General features: G+C 56.9%; 1 protein-coding gene across 1 annotated transcript; it reads left to right on the forward strand.

Annotated features, from left to right (window-relative positions):
- Positions 1-1,756: 1,756 nt before the first annotated feature.
- Positions 1,757-22,924, forward strand: MERTK (MER proto-oncogene, tyrosine kinase). Its single transcript, XM_059828452.1, has 19 exons — positions 1,757-1,826; positions 5,481-5,844; positions 6,139-6,239; positions 6,485-6,658; positions 8,338-8,424; positions 9,116-9,231; positions 11,710-11,893; positions 12,191-12,342; positions 15,449-15,602; positions 15,955-16,108; positions 17,475-17,560; positions 17,668-17,763; positions 18,062-18,142; positions 18,457-18,549; positions 18,690-18,808; positions 19,750-19,859; positions 20,061-20,220; positions 20,610-20,746; positions 22,444-22,924. The coding sequence occupies exons 1-19, from the start codon at positions 1,757-1,759 to the stop codon at positions 22,922-22,924; spliced, it is 2,919 nt and encodes a 972-aa protein (XP_059684435.1).
- Positions 22,925-25,128: the final 2,204 nt, after the last annotated feature.

Raw genomic sequence — 25,128 nt, forward strand, 5'->3', positions numbered from 1 at the left:
CTGCTTCCTCACCCCGTGTTAGTGGGGCAATTATATGACATTATCCCGATGCCAGGGGCTGTTTCCACTCTGCAGCCCACAAAGTCCAAAGGCCTTTCCATTGCTTTGTTCCCAAAAATCGCAAAGCCAGCAGCAGCAGGGAACGTAGCCAGATGAAAGTGCACCCGTGCGGCAAAGGCTGACCGCAAACGACAGGCTCGTATCAAGAGCCAGCCTGGAAAGACAGAGGGACAAATGCCTGTCCCTGGGTCTCCTCCTACTCCCTGAGTGACGTTGGATGCGTGGGGAATGTGCTCAAAATTTGGAGAAAAAGCGACGCTGCTGGAGCCGCACAGAAGGCGCTGGCTCTTAGGTACCGCTGAGGGTGCTCCGTCTTCTTGCAGCAGCTTTAGTACATTTTTCTTCTCCCCTTTAATCTGGGCCTCTAGCGACACGCGCCCTTCCTTAGCTGCTGATCATTTCAAGATGTGAGAAGCTGGTCTGGAGCGAAAGAGGCAGCGAGGGGGGAAATTCAATCTCTGTCACCAGGGCCTGAGAATATGCGGTGAATAAGCAGCTTTGCAAGTCAAAAAAGTCTGGGAGTGATTTGTTCTTTTTTCACTGAACTTAAGACATTTTTTCTTCCCAGTTGGAAAAGATTTCCAACTGCATTTCATATGGTTCTTTTCTTTCTAACAGCCTGAGAAGTGCACTGCCCTTCCCAGCTCTTGTTATAAATTATACACAAATAGAAATGAGCAGCTTCAACACAGAGCTGTCTTCTTGCCCCATCTCTGTTTCCACAGTGCGCCGATGCTTACCTAGTGCTAATGGGGCAAAATTTACATCTCTTTTCCTAACTTCAGGGGTTTGGGAAGACTACAGCAGGCCGCTGGAAAAAAAGTTACACTTGTGTCATAGTTTCAGAGAATTTTATGTGCAGGGAGCAGAAAGGTTGCAGCAGAGAAATACACTGAGTCACGTCAAGTCAGGCTGCTGGTTCCCCAGATGCCAGTCCCTTCCCATTTGCGGTGGGTGAGATGTAGATGGCCTCAATGCAGCTTGGTCTCAAACCTCTTCAAGCGTGGCCAGCGTCCGGGTCAGGTTCTGAATCCCCAGAAACTCCCTCGTTTCCTTCCCATGCCATCAGGGGACATGTTCTGTTTCGCTCCTTGCATTAAACGGCGTGTGTCGCACACTGGTTTCGCGTGGGTCTTCCCCCTTTTCTCGCTGCGGCTTGGTTTTGTCTCTGTCCCCTCTTGTCCTGCTGTTCTGGTCCAGGCAGACGAGGAGGAACGGTGCTTTCAGCACACCACGCCCTTCCCAGCCTGCGACACGGGGTCCTGTACCTGGCCCCCCAGGCAGCGGCCCTGTCCCCACCTTCTCGGTGTGGGGCTCCGCAGGCAGGGGCGGCTGGGAGGAAAGGAGCTGGTCCTCAGAACATGCGAGCGCAGCCCTGAACGCCTTCCTGGAGATAAACCCCGTCCCCCTGCATCACAAGTTGTCCATCCCTGGAGAAGGGAAGGACGAGCCCTTCTCCGCAGCAGCCGCGGCTGCACCCAGCACCCTCCCGGGCCGGCGCGGTGGGGCTGCAGGGGCGGGACCCGAGCCCCGCAGCGCCGGGCACCGTGCCCCGGGGCTGCCCCGTCCCCGCCCCAGGCCGAGGCCCCGCCGAGGGAGGCGGGCCGGTGCCGTGCCGGGGCGGGGCGGCAGCGCGCTGGCGGCGCCGAGGCGCGGCGCAGCGGAGCGGGGCCGGTGCCGGTGGCGGCGGCGGGCGATGGGCGGCGGGCGCTGGGCGCTGCTCTGGGCGCTGCTGGCGGCCCTGCGCCCGCCCCGCGGCGGGGCCGGTGAGTCGGCGGGGAGCCGCGGGGCGCGGAGCCCGGGGGTGTCCCGGGTGGGGTGCCAGGGCTGCTGGGGTCCGGGGGGGGGGCTCGGGGGTCGGGCTCGGGGCGTTTGCCCGGGGCACGGGGAGCATTTTGCCTGCGGATGCTGCTTCGTTCCACCCTGCCAGCGGCCGGGGTGCCCCCCGGTGCCCCCCGCACCCCGGTCCTGCCCGCTGGGCCTGCAGACCTCCGCAAAGCTCAGATGCTGGGGAAGCTCAGCGGCGGTGTCGCTGCGGGTCTGCGGCGGCCGCACGTCCCTGCCAGCCCCGGCGGGAGCCGCCGTCCCGGGACGCGGCTCTGCCTCCCCAGCCTGGTCATGTCCCAGCGCTTCGCTGCGCCTCTGCTTGCTGGGGACACCGCGACGGGCGGGGACCAAAGGCTGCGACAGACCAGCGGGTCTGGGGTTTATCCCGTTAGCCATGAGCCAGCTGGGAAGAATCACCGGGAAACCCTGCCGTTTGTGGCACAGGGACGCGCTTTGCGGTGCTGTCAGGCTGCTGGCTTTTCGGCTCCGCGCGCTTGGTTACCTGCCCAAAGAAACGCAGAGAGGCAAAAGTAGTTTTTGGACTTAAAGCGTGTCATCGGGGCTGCCCGACGCTTGGTCGCGGGCTGGGAGCTGCTGGGGTCCGCAGCCCGCGCTCAGGGGTGCTGGGGGGCCTGGGGTCGGGGGTGGAAGGGGTTTGGCGGGGAAGGCAGGAACGCGGGTGTTTGCTTTGGGCAGGGTGGAGCGAGAAGCCTTGACTCTAACAGCGGGGATCTGCCGTGAGGGGAACGTGCTGTGGATTTAACCAGGAATCCTGGACCCGTTTACCCAAAAGGTGTTTGGACCCCGAGAGTCTCTTTGGAAGTCAGGTGTGGCCCCAGGGGGAAATCCACTTCTGACAGCTCCCAGGGGATGGGGAGGTAGGAAACCCCGCAGGCAGGAGCTCTTAATTCCCTCTCGCATCACGCTCCTGCCCTGTCCGGGTGCGAAGATACGCTCAACAAGTGCCTGAGCAGAAAGCTGTTGTCAGCAGGTGAATTACTTCCAGTAATGGGAAATCCAGGGCTGGGGACGTAGGGAGCTTTTTGGCAGACCTGGGTGTTTTCTGATACCTTCCTTACTGGGACTGCAGCAGAACGATGCGCTGTTTCAGTCATGGGGTGTGCAACCCCCTGCTTTTTGTTTTTCATCCATCATAAAGTATTTTGCCTCTAACAGGAGGCAAGATTTTCTCGTTAAAACTCCCTTCTCCAGGCGAGTAATGGAGAAGGCATGCGGGACCTGCCGGGCTGCACAGTAAGGTCTGTCTTTGCGAGCATTTTAGTTTTGCTGTGATCCCAGGTGTTTCAAGACAGCAGCACCATGCTTGCAAGTGGATTTATTTCCACGCCAGCTTTTCCCTCAGGCCAAGCTGCGGTAAGCGAGGGGGACGGCTCCAGTGTGGCAGGCACCCACGCAGGCATGCCGGCTTTCAGCTCCTCGGCTCCAGCATGGGCTTTTAGAGCCAGCCTAAGCAAATCACTCTGGACACAGGTAAGGGGTGTCCTGCCACGCAGGGCAAATCCCTTCAAAGACGCCGTGAAGATAATCCACATCCCAAACAGCTGGGGATGGAAGGGGTACCCAACGGCAGCACTAGATATGAGAAATTCCTGTTGTCGCATGAGCCAGAGAGGAAAGTATTTCATTTCTGGGCCAGCAAACACCTCCTTCCACTTAATCAGTATAGGAAACGAGGCTAAGATCACCTTTGCTCCTTGCCTTTAAACCTGAAGCAGGCTGGGGGAGCAGGAATCATCCCGGACCAGCCGGAGCGCTTGCCAAGGGCAGGGACCGCAGGCACGCGTCCGTGTCCTCCCCGGCCAGGGGTCCCTGCCGGGGGGAGCTGCTCTGGCCAGAGCTGGAAAGCTTCGAAATGGAGCATGAAAACAGCTGTTTGAGGCTGGAGTGCGCCAGGCAGCGAGTGGCTCCAGCCTGGGTAACCTCTGGGAAGAGCAGGGGAGGGAAGGGGATTTGGGGTCGCTCGCTTGTTTGCATTTGGCAGATCTTTTTGGAGCTGCCTGCCTGTTCGAGAGCTGGTGACCCGGCAAGTAAATGGCAGTCGGCTGCGTTTTGCAGCAGTCACATGGGCTTTGTTTGTGTTGGGATGGTAAAGCTTAGGAAGCAGGTTGGAAAAGCTTAGGGTCTTTTTTTCTAAAAGGGAAACCCATTGTTTTGTGCGAGAGCCGGGGAGAGCCTTGCGCTTTTCTCTGCATCACCAGAGCGGGCAGAACTTAAAATCCCTTCTCGAATTTCTGTCCAGAAGTAGCATTTCTCGAGGGTTAAAAATAGCGAGCAATTTAGCAAAGGAATATATCCAGCCTCAAAACTAGGTTGTGTTTCTTGGCCCTCGGGAAAGCACACAAGGCTCATGCCCCATTACTCACAATAGTAATGACGTAGCTTTATAAACTTTGTGTTTGATGTTTGAGGGCTAAGATGTGCCTCAAAACAAACTCAGCTGAACTCCGGTTAAATAAAAAGGTTGTGCTTTTGACCCGCGGTATTATCTTTTAAACTGTGATTAGGCTTTTTTTCGGAAGAGGCGAATTAATTTCGCTGAAATTCCTGTCTGGCACGATGCCTTTGCTTGCTGAAAGCAGCAAGGGAGATTTACCACTCCGCTTGGGATTTCTTGTATGCCTGTGAAAGCCTCAGGAACCTCAGAAATGGACTAGTAAAAGCATCTACTTGTGGTATATTCTCTAGATCTTATCTCTTCAAAATATACAGTTTTGTTTGAGGGGAATTGCTTTATATGGAGCTGCTCTTCATCATGTTTGTGGCTGGGGTGGGAAGTGCTGGGAGGGACGGGAAAAACACCGTTACAGGACTGGGACGTTAAGTGGTTTGTAAGTGGGGGCATGAAGCCCTCAGAAAGAGCTGCTAAACAGCCTTCCCTTGGGAACAATGTCTGGGAAAAGACCCTGGGAGAACAACGCTAAACGGCAGCCGGCTCCTACACGCTGTCTGAAGGCATTTCTTCATCTGTCTGCAGCTGTTTTCCCAAGAAAAGCAGCTCGGTGGAGGCACTTAGCTTAGCAGAAGTGTTTGTGGTTGACTCAGAGAGCATCTCCCTCTTTCAGAGCAGCTCTCCCTGTCCTGGGCAGGGAGCAGCGTCACCAGCAAAGAGCCTAAAATCAGAGACATCCCTGCTGGGGACTCTTTCTCTGCCCCAGCTGAAAATGCTTGAGATGAGGCCCCCGAAAAGGGTTTGCTGGAGTAAAGTCCCAAATTCCTCCTGCCCAGGGATCCTTTTATATTCTAGTCCCGGGGGTGCGATGCAGCAGAAATAGCTCCTGCCTCTCCCCTGCCGAAAGACAAGCTGCTGAGCACTTTCTTTAGCCTGGGCTGCTCCGGTTTGTTTTAAAAAGTCTTTTTTGGAGGTGCTGCTTGTACATATTCAGCCTTGAGACGGTCCCCAGCTCTGTGTTTCCTCCTCGGGGCTCTTACGAGGGGTCTCAGAGGTTTTGAATTTTTGAAGCATCTGTAAATGACCTGCCTTTAATTATGAATGGAAGCGGTGGGGCTTTGCAGGGTTTTGGAGGGGGGCACTTGCTGCCTGCTGGTAACAAAACCGAGGTCTTCTCTTGCAGACGATGCTGGCCGAAATAGAGATCCAAGGCTGTACCTGTCAGCAGAGTCCCACCGCCCCGAGCGAAGCGTGGCCACCGTGGGTCACTGGCCTCACCAGAGCAGAGAGCAGCCCCGGGAAGAGCCCTCAGCCAGCTCTCTAGGACAGATTAAGTTTAACCCCACAGTGCGACACATTGTGATTAACGAGCACAAGGATGTCACGTTTAATTGCTCCATCAAAGTACCTCAGCTGCTGCTCAGGCCGGACGCCCCTGGCATTTCCTTGTGGAAGGACGGGAGGGAGCTGCACGTGCTGGACCGCATCGCCACCAGCCACCTCGAGATCTCCGACGAGGAGGAGGTGGTAATGACCTCCGCCTTCAGGTAACCGGTGCTGTCCTTCCTGGAGGGATGCCCTGAGCGCTGGCTCCCAGGGAGAGATGGGCGGCCAGACGGTTAGCAGGGGCTTGGGATTTGGACTACGACGGGCAGATGCTCCCTAGCCCCCAAAGCCTGGCTTTGCAAACCCAGCTTCTGCTCAGTGTGTGCTGTGGGGTCATTGGTACTGATTAAAACCCACCCCTAGGCTGGCATTGTTGCCGTGTCCTCCTGCGGGAGCTGTGTGCGGGGCAAGGCTCCCTGCCAGAGCCCTGACATGGTCTCTGTTCTCTCTGGCAGCATCCTTCATGCCCAGCGCTCAGACAACGGCTCCTACGTCTGCAAACTCAACATCTCTGGCATGGAGGTGGTGTCGGATCCCATCTCGGTGCAGCTGGAAGGTGAGCTGGAGGAGCGCTAGGGCGGACGTGCCGGAGGTGTGGAGCATTGTGCCCTGGCTGAGTGACAGCCCCGGGGACTGTGATCTGGGACCTGCGAGCTGTCCTCCAGAAATGGGGAGTCCTGGATAGGAAGGGGCTTGTTGCAGGAGCTGGGCATAGCCCCTGGCAGGACAGTTTGGGGTTGTTGACAGGGTTGTGTTGCTGAGGTCTCTGAATCTCTTGCTTCTCTGCTTGTGTCCATGCAGGGCTCCCACACTTCATTCGTCAGCCCGAGAAGCTGAATGTCACCAAGAACAGTCCCTTCAACCTCACATGCCAAGCCGTGGGCCCGCCGGAGCCTGTGGAGATCTACTGGTTTCGCAACAACGTCCAAGTCAATGAGAAGCCCCACATCTCCCCGTCAGTCCTGACCGTGCCAGGTGAGCCATGCAGCGTCCTTGCCACGGCCAGCTGGGACACCTCTGTGTGGCTACCAGGAAGGGCAGGGTGGGACGGTGTCTCGTGCAGTGTCATGGCCTGTCCCCTTGGCTTCGCACCTCCTGTTAGGCGGGAGCTGTGTTCCCGTGCGCCGTCACAAGGCCGCTGCAGCCTGCTTCGTCTTTGTGTGGCACTGTGCATTGCTGACGCTCGGCTGGAAAGCTCAGCACAAATAAATTTCTCAGGAGGGCTGGCGTAAAATGCGGCCGTCAGATTGTATACAGTGGGACACGGGGGTCCAGCTTTGCAAAAGAGGTACCACAGAGGTGTTAGTTTGCAAAAATGAGTCCCAGCCTGTTACTGCTCCATCCTCAGCGCTGGGAGCACAGCTCTGCGCAGCACCACCCGAGCCGCTTGTTCAGCAGCCCTGGGGACCACATTGCCGGGGATGATCTGGGGGGAGGAACCCCCATCTGACCCCCTCTGGCTGCTGCCGGAGATTTCTTCCTCGGAAGAGGCAAGACACTCAAACTGCTCTCTCCTAAGCAAGAAGCAGATTTTTCTCCTAACCTGTGGCCGTGCCAACAAGTACACTGCTGGTCTTATGGGCTGCTTTACTGGTGGTCCCCTCTTAATGTCTCTGGAAGACCTTGGGTTGGCCCCTGCAGTGTGTCTCCACGCCAGCCTGGTGGAGCACAGGGAGAAAAGTCCTTCATGTAACATAAAACCCATCATGGTTTTGCTGCAGAGGAGAAAGAGAGGAGGCATTTCTTGATTTGCTCGTGAGGAGAAGGCCACTAGCTAATTAGCAGCCAGACTATAACTGACTTGTCTTGGCATCCAAAGACAGGCTTTAAAAGGCAGCGAAAGCCGGAAGAAATGACTCATTCCTCTTGGATGTTCTTGCATCCGGCTGGCACACGTGAGGTCGGGTCATTTGGACAGTCCCCCTCCTGGCCCAGGAGCCCCGTCGCACTGAGAGGCACCGCTGCTGATGTGAGCGAACGCTCGGCATGTCCAGGGCGCCGTGGTGAGCCCTTCGCCTTGCAGCAGGAGCAAGCAATGTGCCCAGGAGGGACAGCCCTGCACCTCCTGTAAAGTCCTTTGCGTGAGATGAAAATCCTGAGCGCTGTTGCTGCCCACGGTCATTTCATGCAGGCCATGCCAACGCCCCAGGGGAAATGAGCAGCCGTCCGCGCTCGGGTATTTCCAGTGGCCCCCCAAAGCAGTCTTTCTCTGTTATGAGCTGGGAGATTTGAGCAATCTTCGAAAAGCAATAAGTCATCTGATTCAAGGCATGGTGGTGGGCTCTTCTGCTTTCTGCCTTTCCCTTTTCGAACACAAAACAAATGCTTACTCAGGAGGTTGTGCAACGGCGCTGTAGAAACGTACAGTCCTGCCCGCTGTGCTGCATCTCACACTGACGGCACGCTCGTGCTCGCGGCGTGGAAGGTGGGTGAGATGGATCGTGGGGGTTACCCCCGGGCAGTCAGTGCAGAAATGCCACGAAGGGAAGTGGTGAGTGCAAAATAAAAGGTCTTCAGTGTCGCTGGAAAAAAATAAAGCAACAGTGCAGGAAAGGAAGCCGCAAGGGTTTTCTGTGAGCAGCAGGTGGAGAACTGGTGTGATTTGGGCATTTTGTGCAGGTCCAGTGAACAGGTCCTTCTTTTTCCCTCCGCAGGTCTTAATGAAACAGCGCTGTTCAGCTGCGAGGCTCACAACAGTAAAGGGCTGACCGCGTCCAACCCGGGGCAGGTCAACGTGAAAGGTAAGCGGCAATGGGATGCTTGCTTTACCTGTTGACTACATGTGTCCAAGCAGGAGCTGTCCTGATCTCCACCCTTCCCAGCAGTCATTCTACATGAGCTGAAGGAGATGTTTTTAGGACTCCCATACTTATTTTTCCTCGTTTTAAACCTATTTTTAAAATCAAGTGGGATGCATGTAGTAGCACGGTCACCCAGTGTGATTCTGTCATCCCAGTATTGCTGCCGTGGGAGGAAGCACCAAAAAGCACATTTGAAAGGAGAACTGTCAGCCCCAGAGCAGGTTTCGGAAGGGCTGTATCACTCTTTTCCTTCCTTCACAACAGGGCGGTGCTCACAATTTTCCATAGGAAATGGTGGAAATTCTCCACATTCCTGATGGGAGCCACTCCAGCAATGCGAGGAAGGTGTTCCCCAAAATATGTCATTGCTTCTAAGCAACCCAGCGTGCTGTTTCAGCTCACAAATATAGAACACGGTCAAAACAGTCCTGCAAATGACTTTTTTCTGCTTCCCTGTCCGGTGGTCTGAAACACCCACGGTACGCTGATAGAGGATGCCGCTGCGGCTGTAGCCAGGGCAGTACCGGGGGTTCACGCACAGTCGCGCTGAGCCCCAGGAGCTGCCTGGGGGAAGCCAGATGTGCCTTTGTGCTTAGGCCCCCGGCTGACTGCCCTTGGCTTTTCCCTGCAGGAATACCATCCGCACCCACCAGCGTGCATGTCCTCAACCGAACGGCCCACGGTATCGTGATATCCTGGGTGCCGGGCTTTGATGCATTCTCTGCCTTGAACAGCTGCAGTGTCCAGGTAAGGATCCATAACCCGCCTCTGCCCCTGCAGCCGGCTCACACGGATGCTCCGAGGCAGGTGCAAGTCAGTGTTGTTTGGCATGAACCGCAAGGATTTCAGCAGGCTATTGATTCAGGCAAACTGAGTTGGACTTTCCCAGTGGCTTTGAAAGGGGAAGCCGGCACGCTGTCCCACCGCGCCCTGTGGTCCGGGTGGCTGGGGAATTTACGATGGCATGGTGTTGAGGAGTCCAAGCTGAGCAGCGAGCAGAGTCCCCAGGCGCTGCGACAGCCGGAGCACTGCCGAGGTGGGCAGGAGGCTTGGAAGGAGCTGCCGGAGGCTAGCTTGGTGGTGTCTGCTCACAAAGAGCGGCTTTGCTCTGCCCGCTGCGAGGGGGGAAGTCGGTGGAAGGGGTCCCACAGAGAAGCCGACGCAGGGAGTGTGAAGCGGGCTTTTGTCCCGGGAGCGGTGTGGTTGAGTGGGGGCAGAAACAAGGGGTGATGGGAACAGGCGAGTCGCCTGCCTGGAAGAGCCCATCTGGACTCATGCCTGTGAAGTGTGCGGGCGCGAGCCACGAGAATCTCTCCCCTTGGGCGAGACAGTCAGGTTGTCATGCCTTTTCATGGAGAGATGCCCAGAACTGCTCCAAGTAGCTCTGTGGCAGACTTTGCAAGCCTTGAGTTGCTGCAGGCACATGCTTGTCCCTACTTTTACCTCCTGGTCAAAGAACTCCCAACCAAACAGCCTTCCCGCTGGGGTTTGGAGGTGGAGGTTTCTCTCGGCTCTCCACTCCTTGCAAGTACTGGGAAGGAGCTGAGGAGTTGCCTGTCTCCTGGACAAGGCAGGGAATGCCAGCTCCATGGGTACAGCCCTGCAAGTAGTTTTCACCTGCTCTTTCTGTTTGACATTGCTGGGGTTCACACTTCAAGCCCATTGCTTGCTCTCTTGTGGATATGTTTTTTATACCAGCTAGTCTATACCCCGGCTGAGATAATGCATGGGGAGAGGCGGTGTTTGAAGCCAGGTAAAAGTGAAAGGAGTTAGAGGGAGGAAAGGTACCAGAGCTAATATTAGCGCCGCGTCCACTGCTGCCTTCCAGCTGGAGCTTGGGAAGCGGGGTGGAGAGCCAAGGAATTTCCTATGACTTAACATTCATGGTCTGTCACTAGGAAATAGCCTTTCAAATTGGAAAACAAGACATGATTTCTGGCAAAAACACAGCGGTGACTAAGCCTTTTTGCTGCTGTCCCCTTTGATAATCCCCTCGCTTGGGTAGCATGGCCCACCAGCCAAGTGACTCATTTCTGAGCATGCTGGTGCTTAAAAGGGAAGCTGTTGCTGTCACACCTGCCAAGTTCAGACTGTTTAAGTTTGCAAAAATCCTGATGTTTTAAAAAATACATTAATTTGATGGACTTGCTCCAGAAGACAAGTTGAGGATCAAGATAGCTGAGCTGGGCTCAATACTCAGGAGAACAGCCAGTCCCAGTGGTGCTTTCAGGAGCAGCTTGCACGTTCATCTGATCACTGCTCACCTCTGCCAAAGCATCTAGCAACGGCTTGGGGACCTTCTCAGCTTTATGAGGCTGAAGGCTATTCTCTTTCATTTTTGCCGGTGTTGATGCCGAGACCATCCTGTACACCCTGGGCTACCTGCAGAGTATGGCTGTTCCTCAAGCAAAAGGGCAGCCACCCCAAAACCATGCATGGAGGCTTTTGAGAGGACTGTGTGCCTTTCTGCTTGTGCTTCACTCTGAAACACGTCCTGTGGCTTGTGTTCCAAGTTAACTGCGTCGCTTGTGCTGGCGTCCCTCGTTCTTGCTCTTCCCTTTTCCCTCCCACCGCCTGTGCTTCCCCAAAATGCGATGCTTTCTGCAGGGGCTGTGCAGGCAGCTACATGGGCGCTCAACAGCCAGCCCTTCGGGGAGTCTCTTCAGCCCTGATGCACTGGAGAGAGCAGTTTCTTTTCACGTAAAAAGCGTGACTTGGTTTTATTACGTTGAATTCATCTCTGCTGCTAAATGTAATGACGGAGTCTGACGAGGTCTGCGATTAGTCCCGCAACGTCTGATGGCGACAAGTCCTGCCGTCTAACGATGTGTTGCATGGAAAAGGACTTCCCTTTGTTTGGGACTCATGGCCTGGTGATGTTATTGGGTGCTCTTTTTGCTCCATGCAGAAAGAGCAAATCATCCCTCCTTCCTCCTTCCCTCAGTGATGGCGATTTCAGACGTCTCTGCCGTGTCCCCACTGTAACTCTTCCTCTGCGTGCATTGGAGCGCCCACCCCGGGCCCCGCGAAGGGCCTGCCGTCAGCTCTCCGCTGGGCAGAGAGGAGCCAGCGTGCAGCAACGAGGCCCTGCCGGTGTTTGGATGGGAGGCGGGGAGAGAGGCAGGGCTCTGGATCCTGTTTACAGATGTAAAATTCCTGCCACACATCTCACCCTGCAGGTTGCTGCTGACTAATCCCTGTTTGTGGGCTGATTTTTCAATTAAGGTCAAGGAAGCTATTCCACGAAGCAACGTCTCACTTCTGCTCTTCAACACCTCCGTGCCTCCCCACGTGTATCACATCCAGCAGCTGGGGCCCATGGTGGACTACAGCATCCGCGTTTCCTGCGGGAATGAAGTCGGCTGGTCGGCGTTTAGCCCCTGGATAACCGCCAGCACCACCGAGGGAGGTAGGAAATGAGTAGTGAAGGGTTTCCCTGCCTCGGTCACGCAGCTGTGCTTTGTGCAGCACTCTCTGGATGAGATGCTGATCCAGGGTCACGGTTGCTTATGGGGTGGGACATCTCGACTCTGTTGATTGGGGAAAGGAAATTTACTCACGGGTGGTCACATGCTGGAAATATCAAAGGCTGTAGGAAATACTGTGTGCTTTCTGGTTGAACTACAGCCCATTTTCCATCAGCCTGCCATGTCCCTGCACCCATCCACCCGGCTCCCCTCACCTTCTCTCTCTTTGATTCCTGCAGCTCCGACCACCCCGCCACTGAATGTCACGGTGTCATTCAATGAATCCAGCTCCTCCCTGGAGATCCGATGGGTGAAGCCGCCCCTGGAGAGGATCCACGGAGAGCTGCAGGGCTATTACATCTGGTACAGGTGGCAGAACTCCAAGGGGTTGGTAAGTCACGGGAGAAATGGGGAAGAATGGCTAAAGCCTTGAAAAAATCCCAGCAGGCATCAAGCAAGGATGTCCACTTTGGTCTTGGTGCTTCCATATATTCTTTCTGAGCTTATTTGTCTGCTGTCTTGGGCTTTCATCTGGGCCTTTTTAATACAAATGGTCCCCCTCTCGTGTGTTTATGTCACTCCCGGTAGTGCCCTAAGTCATCAGTATTGGGAAGAAGCAGTTCTGCTTGAAGGAGACAAGAGGTTTGCTGCCACAACTCCTATTCCCTAAAATAGAAGTGAGATGCTCTTCCCGGTGTTGACAATCTTTGGTATGGCCTTTGGAGTGGTGGGTTTGGCAGTATCTCCTGGCACTTTCAGCAATGGAGTCAATCGTAAGGTGTTTGGGAGAATTTGTTCCCTGGGTTTTTGGTCGTTCCTTACTCAGATGGGATTTATTCCATGCATTAAGTCACCTGCAAACCCATGGCACAGAGTTTCATAGCTCAAGGAACATTTTGGGGCTGGGGGCCTGTCCATGAGCATTTGAAGTCATCTGGCACAACCTCGCTTGCCTTTCCCAGGATTTGGGAAGTAGCCTTCGGGAATTTGCTAGGGCGAGCTTGGCCTGACCTCTCGGGGAGTCCTGGCTCATCTCAGCTACTGGGCAAACAAGCATCCCGTCCAGGCTCTGCCAGTGGTCGGGGAGCCTCTGGATGATTGCGCAGATGTATCCAGCTGTCGCCTCCGCGCTGTGGTTTGGTCTTCCTCTGTCCCAGTTCTGAAAGCACAGAGAGGCACTGACAGCCTGAACCCGGTGTGGAAAAAGTGACTCACACCTTATTTTTTGTAGGATGCTGCATTTTCTGTTCTCCTTTTGTGCCTCTGAAAAAGAGCATGTATAGATCCAGACTGAATGAAGTCAGGGAAACAATATTATGGTCTTGTGACTAGCGTGGAGAAAAAAAATGCTGACATATTTGTCATCTCTCAAGCAGAAAGCAAAAACCAGCACTTGCCCTTTAAGCCCTGGGAGACTGTTGTTGTTGTTTTTTATAAATTTCCCCAGTCAAATGTTTATGGGGTGAAATTTCTGCTTGGGTTCATGGTCAAAAACTGTGCTCATTAACGCTGGCTTTCAGGAGGCTCAAAAAACCCTTCTAGTGGGGAGTGAGCTCAGGAGAGAGGTAGCTGTGCAAGGGACCTTGGCTCTTTGCAGACTGAAGGAAGCAGTTGTGTTTGTGGCTGGTTTGTTTCCTCAGCCTCCCGGTTTTATGGAAGGCAAAAACCCGTGTCAGAGCCAGCCAAGGGCAGGGGCCAGCACATCTTTATAAGGGCTGTCGCAGAATTAAGAGGCACGGGAACGTCTTGAGCCTGTGCCGTACCTCTTCTGCAGAGCACCATGGGCTGGTGCAGTGCCCGGTTCTCCCACGCACGCCCGAGGGTCTCCTGAGCCGATGGACAGACGGTCTGAAGCACAAGAGCAACGTGCTTGCTGTTGAGTGGAGCTCTGATTTCTCAGAAATAAGTCTCTGAGTTTTGGCCCTGGACAGGCTAAATGAGAAATGCCCCAAAATAACGATCGGGTTTACAACCCCAGCATGATAAAGACAGAGGGGTCCTGTATTTCTGTGTCAGCAGGGCCACCTGCAGGCCTCTTCTCCACAACCAGCTTAAAAACTATTTGAAAAACTTAAAAGAAGTTGTTTTATTTTATTCTTAAACGAGCAGTTCTTGTTTGAGCCAAGGCTGACGGAGCTGGGACGTGAAGAAATTCCTCAACTACCGCAAGACTCATAAAAAACCATTAACTTTGGCAGTTCTGTCCTGCCAGAACGGCTGTCTGCTTTGCCAGGGTGCTCATGCTCTCCGCAGTCTGTTTGGTATCAGCTGGGCTCTGTCCTCAGATGACACAGCAGTCTCGTCTGTGAAGGGAAAGGATCCCGGTGCGTTCTTAGGCTGGCGGTAGGGAAAGGATCTCATGTGCGGTTCTGCCGAAGGATGCCGTGAACGCGAGGAGGGACAAAAGCAGGAGTGCAGGAGCGGCAGCGGGTATCAGCTCACACCTCTGCCCGATGGCACAGACACGCGCATGTTTTACATCCATTTCTGTGGCTTTTTTATGACTGCGAACGGAAACCGATTCCCTCTGAGCAGCTCCGATTTCCTCCTCCTTGCCCACCGATCCCCCTCGGCTGCTGCTTTTGCTTGGCCATGTGACGTTCAGCCAGGGTAAGGAGCCGGGCTCTGCCGCCCGCAGCAGCCCCCCAGATGTTTTGGATGCCACTGGGCAGCTGTTTTGCAGCTGCAGGTCGGCGGAGAGCAGCAGGAGCACTTTCTCAGCTGAAGAAGACCAGGAAACAACAGGGAATTTGCAGGGACAGACTCACTTGTGTTTTTACCAAGGAAGAAGGTCTGTGCCATGGGGCAGGCTGACTCCTGCCATGTTACCAGGCAAGGTAACACACCCTTAAAACTGGAAATACTATTAGCTTGACGCAAAACCACAGTCAGAAAATATCTGCCCTAAGATCTACTTTCTGTGGCAGGGTACTTGAACGACCAAACCAGGAGCACTGCGGCTGAAAGTGGTCGGAGAAGCTCTGCGGAGGAGTGGTGGTGGCAAGCGCTGTGGCTCTGCGGATGCTGAGGCTCACAGGGCTGCCCGGCATGAGCCGTGGCCATCCCTGGCCGGCAGCAAAGAGGGGTGCAAGCCTCCGCTGGCCAAGCCAACCACAGAGAAGACTGGGGGTCAAAATCCATGTTACCACCAGCACATGAAAAGCCTTTCCCCGTTCCTTGCGAGATCGCTTTTGTGCCTTTTTTCTGGTGCAGGCTGCTGGTCCCGCTGCTGTTGACAAGCAAAGAGCGACAGCGGCACGAGGTTTGAACGGGAAACGCTGCTCAGCCCCTTTCCAGATCCCATCCGGCTCTTGCAGGCAGGGCTATTATTCTCCGTAAATAGCTTGGTGCTGCATTTCCTCTGGGCTTGTGAAAGCAAATCAGCGCAGAATGTTGATACAGGAAGAATTCTCAATAAATCTCCAGGTCTCCCTCCTGCTGTAGGGAGGGGCCGCTGTCTCCCCCAGCCCAGGCTTTTCTTCCCTTCCTCTCTCCAGCAGAACGTCTCCACGGAAGCCTGGCAGAACGCCAGTGTGGCCGTCCTGCCCGTGGTGGCCACCAACGCTACCTGCTCCGTCCGTGTGGCTGCCGTCACCAAGGGGGGAGTGGGACCTTTCAGCAGCCCGGTGGAGGTCTTCATCCCTGGCAGTGGTAAGGAGATGCCCGTCGCTGCCTGTGCGGCGTGGGTGCAGGGGAAGACGATGGGGAAGCACGCAGGGTGTGCTTTCCTTGCCCGGCCAAGGCCGTTTGGCACCCCTCCATCCTCCTTCAGACGCTTTCCCCGTCAGCCAGGCTATTGGCCAAGAATCTGGGACCTTCAGCACGCTTTGGTAGCCAGGAGAGACTTGCTCTCCACGTGCAGCCTCGGTCCTCGTGCCCTCTTCTCCCGTGTAACCCTTTGGGCTTTACTGGGTCTGGTTTCAGCCCCTGGGAAATCCTCCCCCAGTCCCTGGGTGCTGCAGCTGACTCTTTCACCGGCTCCATTAATGGGATATTTTCTTAGGTTTAATAACCTCAGCCCCCTCTTCGACTCCAGCCTCCAGGAACACGGACTCCTTTATCATAGCCCTGGGCTTTATCTGCGGGACAGTTGCCGTCGGGCTGATCCTCTGCTTGTCTGTGGTCATCCAGAAAAGATGCGTGGAAACAAAATACGGGTAGGTCGAGGGAAAACAGCTTGCAGAGGTGCCCCGAGCTGGGCAGGTCGCAGGTGCGTGGGGCACGGGCAGGCAGGGCGGGTGGCCAGCAGCCCGTGCTGGACTTGGGGACAAGGTTTCTGTCTCCGGTACTGACGTCGTTGCCACAAATGGCATTTTTTATGCCTGTGGTGGTGGACTGAGTGTATTTTTACTGCAGTGACGGTACTTCCCCTCCCTTCCTTAGCTCAGCAGTTCACCTTTCGCTCACTATTCCTATTTTTAAAGGGAAGTAAACTTGTGCAACTTGGTATGGGAGGGTGGCCTCAGTGTTTTGACACAGAGGTGAGAGAGCAGAGATGTATAATATCCTGTGTCCCGTGGCCTAGAGAAGCCCCTCCTGCTTCGTCACATGCCAAATCTGTCTTGGTCTGATGGCTAAGTGTGGCACCAGCCCCGCTGGGCAGAGGGACTGCCACTGGACTGCATAAGTGGTGTTTTAATAATGTGGACAAGGGCTGTTTTCTGCTACAATAAGCCAACGCTACTCGCTCACCCTTGTGACTTTCTAAGTGGCATTGAACTGCCCTGTGTTATTGGTTTTGTTAAACAATTGTGGTGCTAGCAGCTTTTATTATAAGCGCTATCACTTGGGTGTCCACTGCCAAACTGGAAATGGGATGTAATTAACTCCTTTGGAAGAGCATCATTTCAGTAAGGGAGTTTATCGAGCTGGTGAAGGAATCCCAGCTACGCTGATCTCCTGTGGCCTCATCCCCATCCCAGTCTGGAAACTGGTGGTATGTAAGGATCCCTTTCCTAACCGGACTAGCATTGTCGCTCTTCCCGTGCAATACTTAGCTCCCTGGGAGCTCTTGAGCATCCGCTGTGGTTTTGTTTCCCAAAGCTGGACCTTTGCACGGCCCCGTACCAGAGGGGTTGCACAGCACCTCCCAGCAGCATGTCCCTCACCACCGTTTTGGGGCCATGGTGTGAAGCTCCCTTTAGTTTCTTTTTGGCTAAAGGACGGTGGTTGCACTGCTAAGAGAGAGCATTGAGGCGGTAGATCTGGGCACCATATACCTGCTGGTACAGACTGCTCTCTCATTAGGAAATGAGTATCCCATTTCCTCCCCAAAAACCCTCTGTGACTCACTCCTTGACAGATCAGCCTTGTTTTTCAAGTGGCTGTTTTGCTCGCACGTTGTAAACAATGGCACTGATCCAGTGAGAGGGAAATTAAAAAGATTAGGGTGAATGTGCATTTCCTCCTTTACTATCCATACCCCTGGCAGCGCTGTGGTCGCCCGCCCCTGCAGCAGCGGTTCCTTCATCGGAGGAGAAGCAGCCGCACGTGGCCCAGCAGGGTCTGTTTCTGTCCCGCCAGGAACGCCTTCAGCAGGAACGATTCGGAGCTGGCAGTGAACTACACGGCCAAGAAGTCCTACTGTCGGAGAGCCGTTGAACTTACGCGTAAGTATGTTTTTTTACCCCTCTGCAAGGAGGTTGACGGGGATATCGCAGCAGCGATACATCTGCAGGTTGGAGGTGACCTGAGCTCCTGTTCCCCTCTCCCGCAGTGGGCAGCCTGGGTGTCAGCAGCGAGCTCCAGCAGAAGCTGCAGGACGTCGTCGTGGACAGAAATGCCCTCAGCCTGGGGAAGGTCCTGGGAGAGGGTGAGTGCTGGGGCTGGAGAGCTGGGGATAGACATACGGGGCAGGGGCTGCCACTGTTACCTACATCATCCCCCAGCTCCAGGCCCAGGGGATGTGGGGGAGACGGTGGGTCAAGATGACAAAGTGCCAGGACCCCTGGGTTCATGTCCTCGTTCTGCCGCTGATGAGACACAAGCCTCCCCCCATAGCCTTTTGGCAACAAGGTCTCCGATCTTCAGATTTTCGAGGACACAGCGGTGTCCTAAAAGGTGGTGCTTCAGGCTGCCGATAAAGTGCTTGCTTCTTTCCCGTGGTGCAGGAGAGTTCGGGTCAGTGATGGAGGGGCGTCTCAGCCAGCCCGAAGGCACCCCACAGAAGGTGGCTGTGAAGACCATGAAGTGTAAGTCATCACCCTGGCCTCGCCGAACTGGGGGTCGTTTGTCCCAGTGTGTGCCAGCGCTCCTGCTGCCCATCTCAGGTGGTACTCTCTCTGCGTCTTGGAACCATTTTGTGGGGACACTGGCCTCTCTGCCACTCCTGGTGCCAGCTAAGAGGGGGCACTCATATCAGACAGCCAAGGATGGCAGAGACATCCCAGTGGTCCCTTCCCCCTGACCCATGCAGGAGCTGTGCTGTGAAGGGAGGTGGCAGCAGTGATTTGGGGTGTTAAAACCCCTGGGGTTTTAAACCTCCTCCTTTTTCTCTGCTTCCCAGTGGATAACTTTTCCCAAAGGGAGATAGAAGAGTTTCTCAGCGAAGCGGCATGCATGAAGGACTTCGACCATCCCAATGTCATCAAGCTCCTAGGTATGGGCTGTCACTCCCCACCCTCCAGCTGGGATTTGGGCTGGGGAGCCGGCCTGGGGAGTGCTCGGGTCCCGCACAGACGTCTGCGGGAGTGTGGTGCCTCTGCCCACGGGGCTGTGCCACCTGTCTGTGTTTTCCAGGCGTGTGCATCGAGCTGAGCTCCCAGCAGGTCCCCAAGCCCATGGTGATTCTCCCGTTCATGAAATACGGTGACCTGCACAGCTTCCTGCTTCGCTCACGGCTGGAGATGGCCCCCCAGGTAACCAGCGCAGGGAGCAGAGGGCCCCGTGTCTGCAAGAAGCAAGGTGGGACCGTGCCTTTTTTGGGGGCAAATCTGCCTTTGTTTTTTGAGAGTGTAAGAGGACTTGGTTGTATTCCTGCTTCCTGCCTTTGTCAGGTGGCAGCGGTGGGGTCCAGCTCCACAAAAGCCTGTGGGATTCTCACCTTCCCTTCTCCAGGCTGAACAAGCCCAACTATCTCAACTCCTTTTTGTACACCATCTCCTCCAGCCTCATCTTCGCGGTCTCCTGTGGGTTTGCTCCAACGTGTCTTTCTCCTACCTAGGACCCCCGAGTGGGACACAGCATCCAGATGTGGCCTCACCAGTGCCAAATTAAGGGGAAGAATAGCTTCTCCTGACCTGCTGGCTGCATTCTTGCTAACACAGCCTGCTACGAGGTTGGCCTTCGTTGGCACAAAGGCGCACTGCTGAACCACGGTCAACTTTCTCTGCCCTGGGGTCCTTTTCCGCAGAGCTGTCCTCTGGCCAAACATTCGTGATCTGAAGGCAGCTCGTGGGAAGGGCAAGAAGGAAGCGATGTCTGGTTGGAAGGAGGAGGAAGGGGGTGTGAAGGGTAGCCACTGCTACAGCAAACCACCGCGAGATGTGGTTTGCCGGGATGGGCTCTTCCGGCCAGCGGCACAGCCTGGCAGACAGTGCTTGGGGTTGTTGCTAAAACTGTCCCCGCATCTGCAGCTCCTGCGGGCTTGTGATTCCATACATCTTACAGTTTGAGGGTGTTAGCCCAACGGGGATGAGAGAGGCCACAGTGGCTGCTGCTGTGGCCTCCTGGTGCTCCCCACGGCCAGTGAGACCACTAGGATGTCAGCCGGCAGCCCTGGGGAGGGAAGCCTTTCCGATCAAACCAAACGTGCCTCCCAAAGGGCTCGCACTGTCTAACCCGCACCTTCCCTTCCCAGTTTGTGCCCCTGCAGACGCTGGTGAAGTTCATGGTCGATATCGCCCTGGGGATGGAGTATCTGAGCAGTCGGCACTTTCTCCACAGGGATTTGGCGGCTCGAAACTGCATGTGAGTTTGTTCTCCTCTGCTTCGTCTTGGATAGATGAACACCAGTGGGAGCCCTGTGGTTTTACAGCACAACTAGTCTTCCTTCAGTAAAACCTCCTTTGGTCTTGAGAGGCATGGGACAAGAGCTCAGCCTCAGGTTTCTGCCTCAGAATTTGGCACATCAAACTTTTCTACCTTGTCATCCCTATTTCCACCTGACAGGTTACGGGACGACATGACGGTGTGCGTGGCAGACTTTGGTTTGTCGAAGAAGATTTACAGTGGCGATTACTACCGTCAGGGCCGAATAGCAAAAATGCCAGTGAAGTGGATTGCTATCGAGTCCCTTGCTGACCGCGTCTACACCACCAAGAGCGATGTGGTAGGTCCACGCGGCTGGGCAGCCTTGCGGCAGGAGGCAAGAGCTGGGGACCGATCCCTGGGTTGGGGCATCCGCCCTTGCTGCGCTTTGTTACGGTGGTTTTGTACCCTGGAAGTGCAATGGCAGAGGAGCGGGAGGCTGTCGGTAACGGGATGTGTTGACCTTTCCCTGCCTGCCCAGAGTCCTGGAATAGGTTTGTTGAGTGGGCTGCTCGCCTCTTCTGTGGCATTGCTTATTATTTCCAATTTTGGGGAGGGCAGGACTGGCGCGACAACTCACGGCATTGTGTGAGGGCCCAGTGGGCACTGGGCGGTGACCTTTCCCCATGAAAAGACTCATTCATTCCTCCTGGAAATGTCCTTTCAGCGTGCTTTCCCTTTGTCTCGCAGTGGGCATTTGGCATTACCATGTGGGAAATAGCGACCCGAGGGATGACGCCCTACCCAGGAGTGCAGAACCACGAGATCTACGAGTACCTCTTCCATGGGCAGCGCCTGAAAAAGCCGGAGGACTGCTTGGATGAGCTGTGAGTATTGTAGCCCTGGTCCTGGGCTGTAGCACAGCCCCTCTGCTCTCTGTCCGCCTGCAGACAACCCGTGCCTCGCTTGCCCTCAGCTGAGGTGGTTTCTGTGGGGTGCTGCTCCTTGTGCTTTGTGGCTCTCCGTTGCTGATGTCCTTTCTTTAAGGACACAACAACTACTTGTGCTGTGAATTTGTGGCTCAGCACTGAACTCGGCCAAAAGCCCGCAAAGCTGTGCATCACCGCGCGGTTAAAGACCGTGCCCGTATGTCTGCGCTCCCACCTGCTGCAAACCTGCCTCTCCGCGTGGAGTAAGACAGGTCTGTACCGGAGAGGGAGTCACCTTCCATCTCACCCCCTCCACTTCTCCCACAGCCCCCAGAAACAACAGTTATTAAAGACTGGATTTTTTAAAAATTGGCAAGGATTTAACCTTTTCTTCCTTGTGGGGTTGACAGGCAGGGAGCTTACAAGAAGGCACGCGCAGGTTGGCTCTCGGAGGAAAGCTGGCCAGAATAACGGGGTGGGTCGAATTTTAAATGAAGTGTCACATAAACAAAAACTGCAAACCCTTTAATATTTGCGAAATCTCCCGAGTTTTGACGTGCCTAACAAAAGCCAGATCCCAGAGCAGCACGTCACCCAGGGAGGAAAAAGCATCTTCTTGACTCCAGGCAAACTGGCGCACAGGAATCCCAGCGGATACCCCGGGAGAAAGCGATGTGTCTGCAGGGCTGGCACGGAGGGCCGATGAGCTGGGCTGTCGGCAGCCAGCGGCGTGGGGAGAGTGGGAAGTGCCGAGGGGACCTCGCTGGGTCCTGCGGGGACAGGAGCAGTGCCCTCTGCAGTTTGTGGTGGAGGAATTAGACTTTCTACTTTTTTAGTTACTATTTTTTTATTAAGATAGTTTTGGCCAGAAGGTGTTGGCTGGTGATGCTCTTCTCTGCCCCATAAAACTCCCTCTAGTTACTGATGGCCCTTCAGTGCCTAAAAACTATGAATCTGGAAAGGGAAAATGTGGAAACCTCAGAACTTTGCATTTCTGAGCAGCTCAGCGAGGGGGTTTTCTCCCGAGTTTTCTTGCTGAGTTTTTCTCCGCTGCCATTACAGCTGAAAATGTTTAACTTCCCCCGTGGCTAAGAGCTGCAAATACAAAACCATCAAACTAGCAAAGCTGCTGGGAGTGGCACAACAGCTCCTGCACGGCCCCTCGCCGATGCCTGTCCCCAAAGGAAGCAGCAAAGAAACCTTTTATCAGATCCCCCCTGCTAGAGGGCAGAGGAGACGGTGTGTGCCCAGCAGTGATGTGCTTGCAGGCAGGCCCTGGGAGTTTCCAGCGTGCCCTGACATCCAGCCTGGGAACTGGCACCTGTGGGAAGGACAAGAGGAGGACTCGGTGTCCTGGGAGCAGAACTGGGATGTTCCCGGGGCGCAGATCACAGGGCTGCAGCTGGCTGCCTCTGCCCGACCCTCAGTGAGTGCCAGGCACTGGAAGAAGCTTCTAACAGCAGCCTGGGCTGAGAAATCCCTGCAGTTTGGGCAAACAGCCTAAGCAGAGGGAGTTGGGTTTGTTTCGCTTTAATGGAGAGTGGCTCAGGGCTTGCCCAGTTTGGAGAGAAGCCGGGAATTAGCCCCCGTACATCGCATAGCCCAGCGCCTGGCAACATCCTCCGTGATAACCACGCTCCTCTCCCGATTTCCAGGTATGAAATCATGTCTGCGTGCTGGAGAGCCGACCCTGCCACCCGCCCGACGTTCTCGCAGCTGAAGGTCCATCTGGAGAAGCTGCTGGAAAACCTACCCGCCGTCAGGGGATCCGGAGACATCATCTACATCAACACCAGCCTGCCCGAGGAGAGCCCGGACTCCACCCAGGATTCGGGCTTCCCCCAAGCGGACTCTGATTTGGACCCCGGGGACGTTGCCGAGCCCTGCTCTCCCCGAGCGGAGGCGGCGATGGTGGCCGTGGATGTCCACCACAACGAACGATGGGGGACGAGGTATGTCCTGGAGGAGCAGCTCGGCGGCCCCGCGGAGGAGGCCTACGTCCCGCTGCTGCCCGAGGGGGTGGCCGGCGAGGGCTCGGCGTGGACCCGGGCCAGCACCTTGCCCGCCGGCGGCTCGCTCGCACTGGGGCTGCCACGTGCCAATAGCTGCGCGGAGGACTCCGAAGTGCTGCTGTGAAAGGGGGGCCCTGCGCAGAGCGGGGCGTAATTGGGCTCCGAGAAAAGGACAGAGAGGGTATATTTTAATAAACAGTCGTCTGTTTTATTCCTTCCTGCGTTATTTTCATGGCAGAGCCTGGCCCTTCCCCGGAGCTCTTTCCTGGGCTGAAGTCAGCAGGGTTTGTAATTAAATGCTCTAACTGTTTTTTCTGTATCGGGAGGCTTTGGTATTTGCGCTCCCCACGGCTCACAGGTAAGGGGCAGCCCCTGACCCCCCCAGGGGTAACCGAGCATGGCCGGGGCGGACAGTGCCGAGGCGCGGGGGCACACGGTGGGCACAGGCGAGCTCCCCTGGGCCACCCCGCGTGCCGTTGGCTTCCCGCCATCCGGGCCGCTCCAGCGCCAAACAGCGAGGGTGCAACCGGCCTCGAGGGGCCTTTTTTTCCCCTTCTTCACCATTTCTGGTGGCTTTTGTGATGGGCAGCCCTGTGGGTGGTCTGGGCCCCTGCTGCACAGCCCGCGGAGGGATTTCACGCTGCAAGACATGCCCGCTGAAAATGGCAAGCGGAGCCCAAACAGGAACAGTGGGTGCTTCAAAGGAACAGCGGGTGCTTCAGAATCCCCTTCTCCCAGACGGCAGGTTTCCGTCCGCCGCCGAGAACGCCATCGGCCCCGTGGCGACGACGGGGACACAGGGGTGTGGAGGGGGGGTCCCGGGAGGGATGGCTCGGCCGCCCTGCGGTGGCTTGGCCCTTCCCGGCTGCCCCTTCCCCGTTTGAGGGGATTTCTGCGCTTCCCATCGCAGGGGCAGCTCCGCAGCGACCGGCCGGCGCGCCGTGCCCAGCAGATGGAGCAGGGACCCCGCGCAGCGCCCCGCCGCCTCCCGCCCCGCCTGCGGGGGGCCGGGCTGGGGAGGGGAGGGGGTGCCGGGGCTGGGGAGGGGGTGCCGGGCTGGGGAAGGGGTGCAGGGGCTGGAGAAGGGGTGCAGGGGCTGGAGAAGGGGGTGCCGGGCTGGGAAAGGGATGCCGGGCTGGGAAAGGGGGTGCAGGGGCTGGGGAAGGGGGTGCAGGACTGCGAAAAGGGGTGCGGGGGCTGGGGAAGGGGTGCTGGGGCTGGGGAAGGGGGTGCCGGGCTGGGAAAGGGGTGCCGGGCTGGGAAAGGGGGTGCAAGGGCTGGGAAAGGGGGTGCGGGGGCTGGGAAAGGGGTGCAGGGGCTGGGAAAGGGGTGCCGGGCTGGAGAAGGGGTGCCGGGGCTGGGGAAGGGGTGCAGGGCCTGGGGAAGGGGGTGCCGGGGCTGGGAAAGGGGGTGCAGGGACTGGAGAAGGGGTGCCGGGCTGGAGAAGGGGTGCCGGGGCTGGAGAAGGGGTGCAGGGGCTGGGGAAGGGGGTGCAGGACTGGAGAAGGGGTGCAGGGGCTGGGGAAGGGGGTGCCGGGGCTGGGGAAGGGGGTGCAGGACTGGGGAAGGGGATGCAGGGACTGGAGAAGGGGTGCAGGGACTGGAGAAGGGGTGCAGGACTGGGGAAGGGGGTGCAGGACTGGAGAAGGGGTGCAGGGGCTGGGGAAGGGGGTGCCGGGGCTGGGGAAGGGGGTGCAGGACTGGAGAAGGGGTGCAGGGGCTGGGGAAGGGGTGCAGGGACTGGGGAAGGGGGTGCCGGGGCTGGGGAAGGGGGTGCAGGACTGGAGAAGGGGTGCAGGGGCTGGAGAAGGGGTGCAGGGACTGGGGAAGGGGGTGCAGGACTGGGGAAGGGGGTGCCGGGGCTGGGGAAGGGGGTGCAGGACTGAAGAAGGGGTGCAGGGACTGGAGAAGGAGTGCAGGACTGGAGAAGGGGTGCGGGGGCTGGAGAAGGGGTGCCCCGGCCGGGGGCGCGCCGGGGGGTGCTGGCGGCGGGTCGGAGCGCTGGGGGGGTCCCCAGGGGATGCGGCAGCCGGGACGCCCGCAGCACCCCCCTGGAAAAGGCCGGCGCCGGGGCGGGGGTCCCGCAGCCTGGGGCGGGGAGCGGGGGGGGGCCGGGGCGGGGGGGGCCCGGCTCCCCGGGGCGGGGAAGCGCCGGGGGCGGGGGGGGGGGGGCGAGCGGCGCGTCCCGCTCCACGGGGGAGCGTGGCCGCGCGTGGGGCGGGGGCGGCGCGGGGGGAGCGCTCGCCCGCGGCCGGGGCGGGGAGAGGCGGCTGCCGGCGCCCGGGAGAGCCCTTCCTCGGCGGACGAGAGCCGCGCCGCCGCCGGACC

The sequence above is a fragment of the Gavia stellata genome, chromosome 23, assembly GCF_030936135.1.
Source record: "Gavia stellata isolate bGavSte3 chromosome 23, bGavSte3.hap2, whole genome shotgun sequence".
In the NCBI taxonomy this organism is placed as follows: domain Eukaryota; kingdom Metazoa; phylum Chordata; class Aves; order Gaviiformes; family Gaviidae; genus Gavia; species Gavia stellata.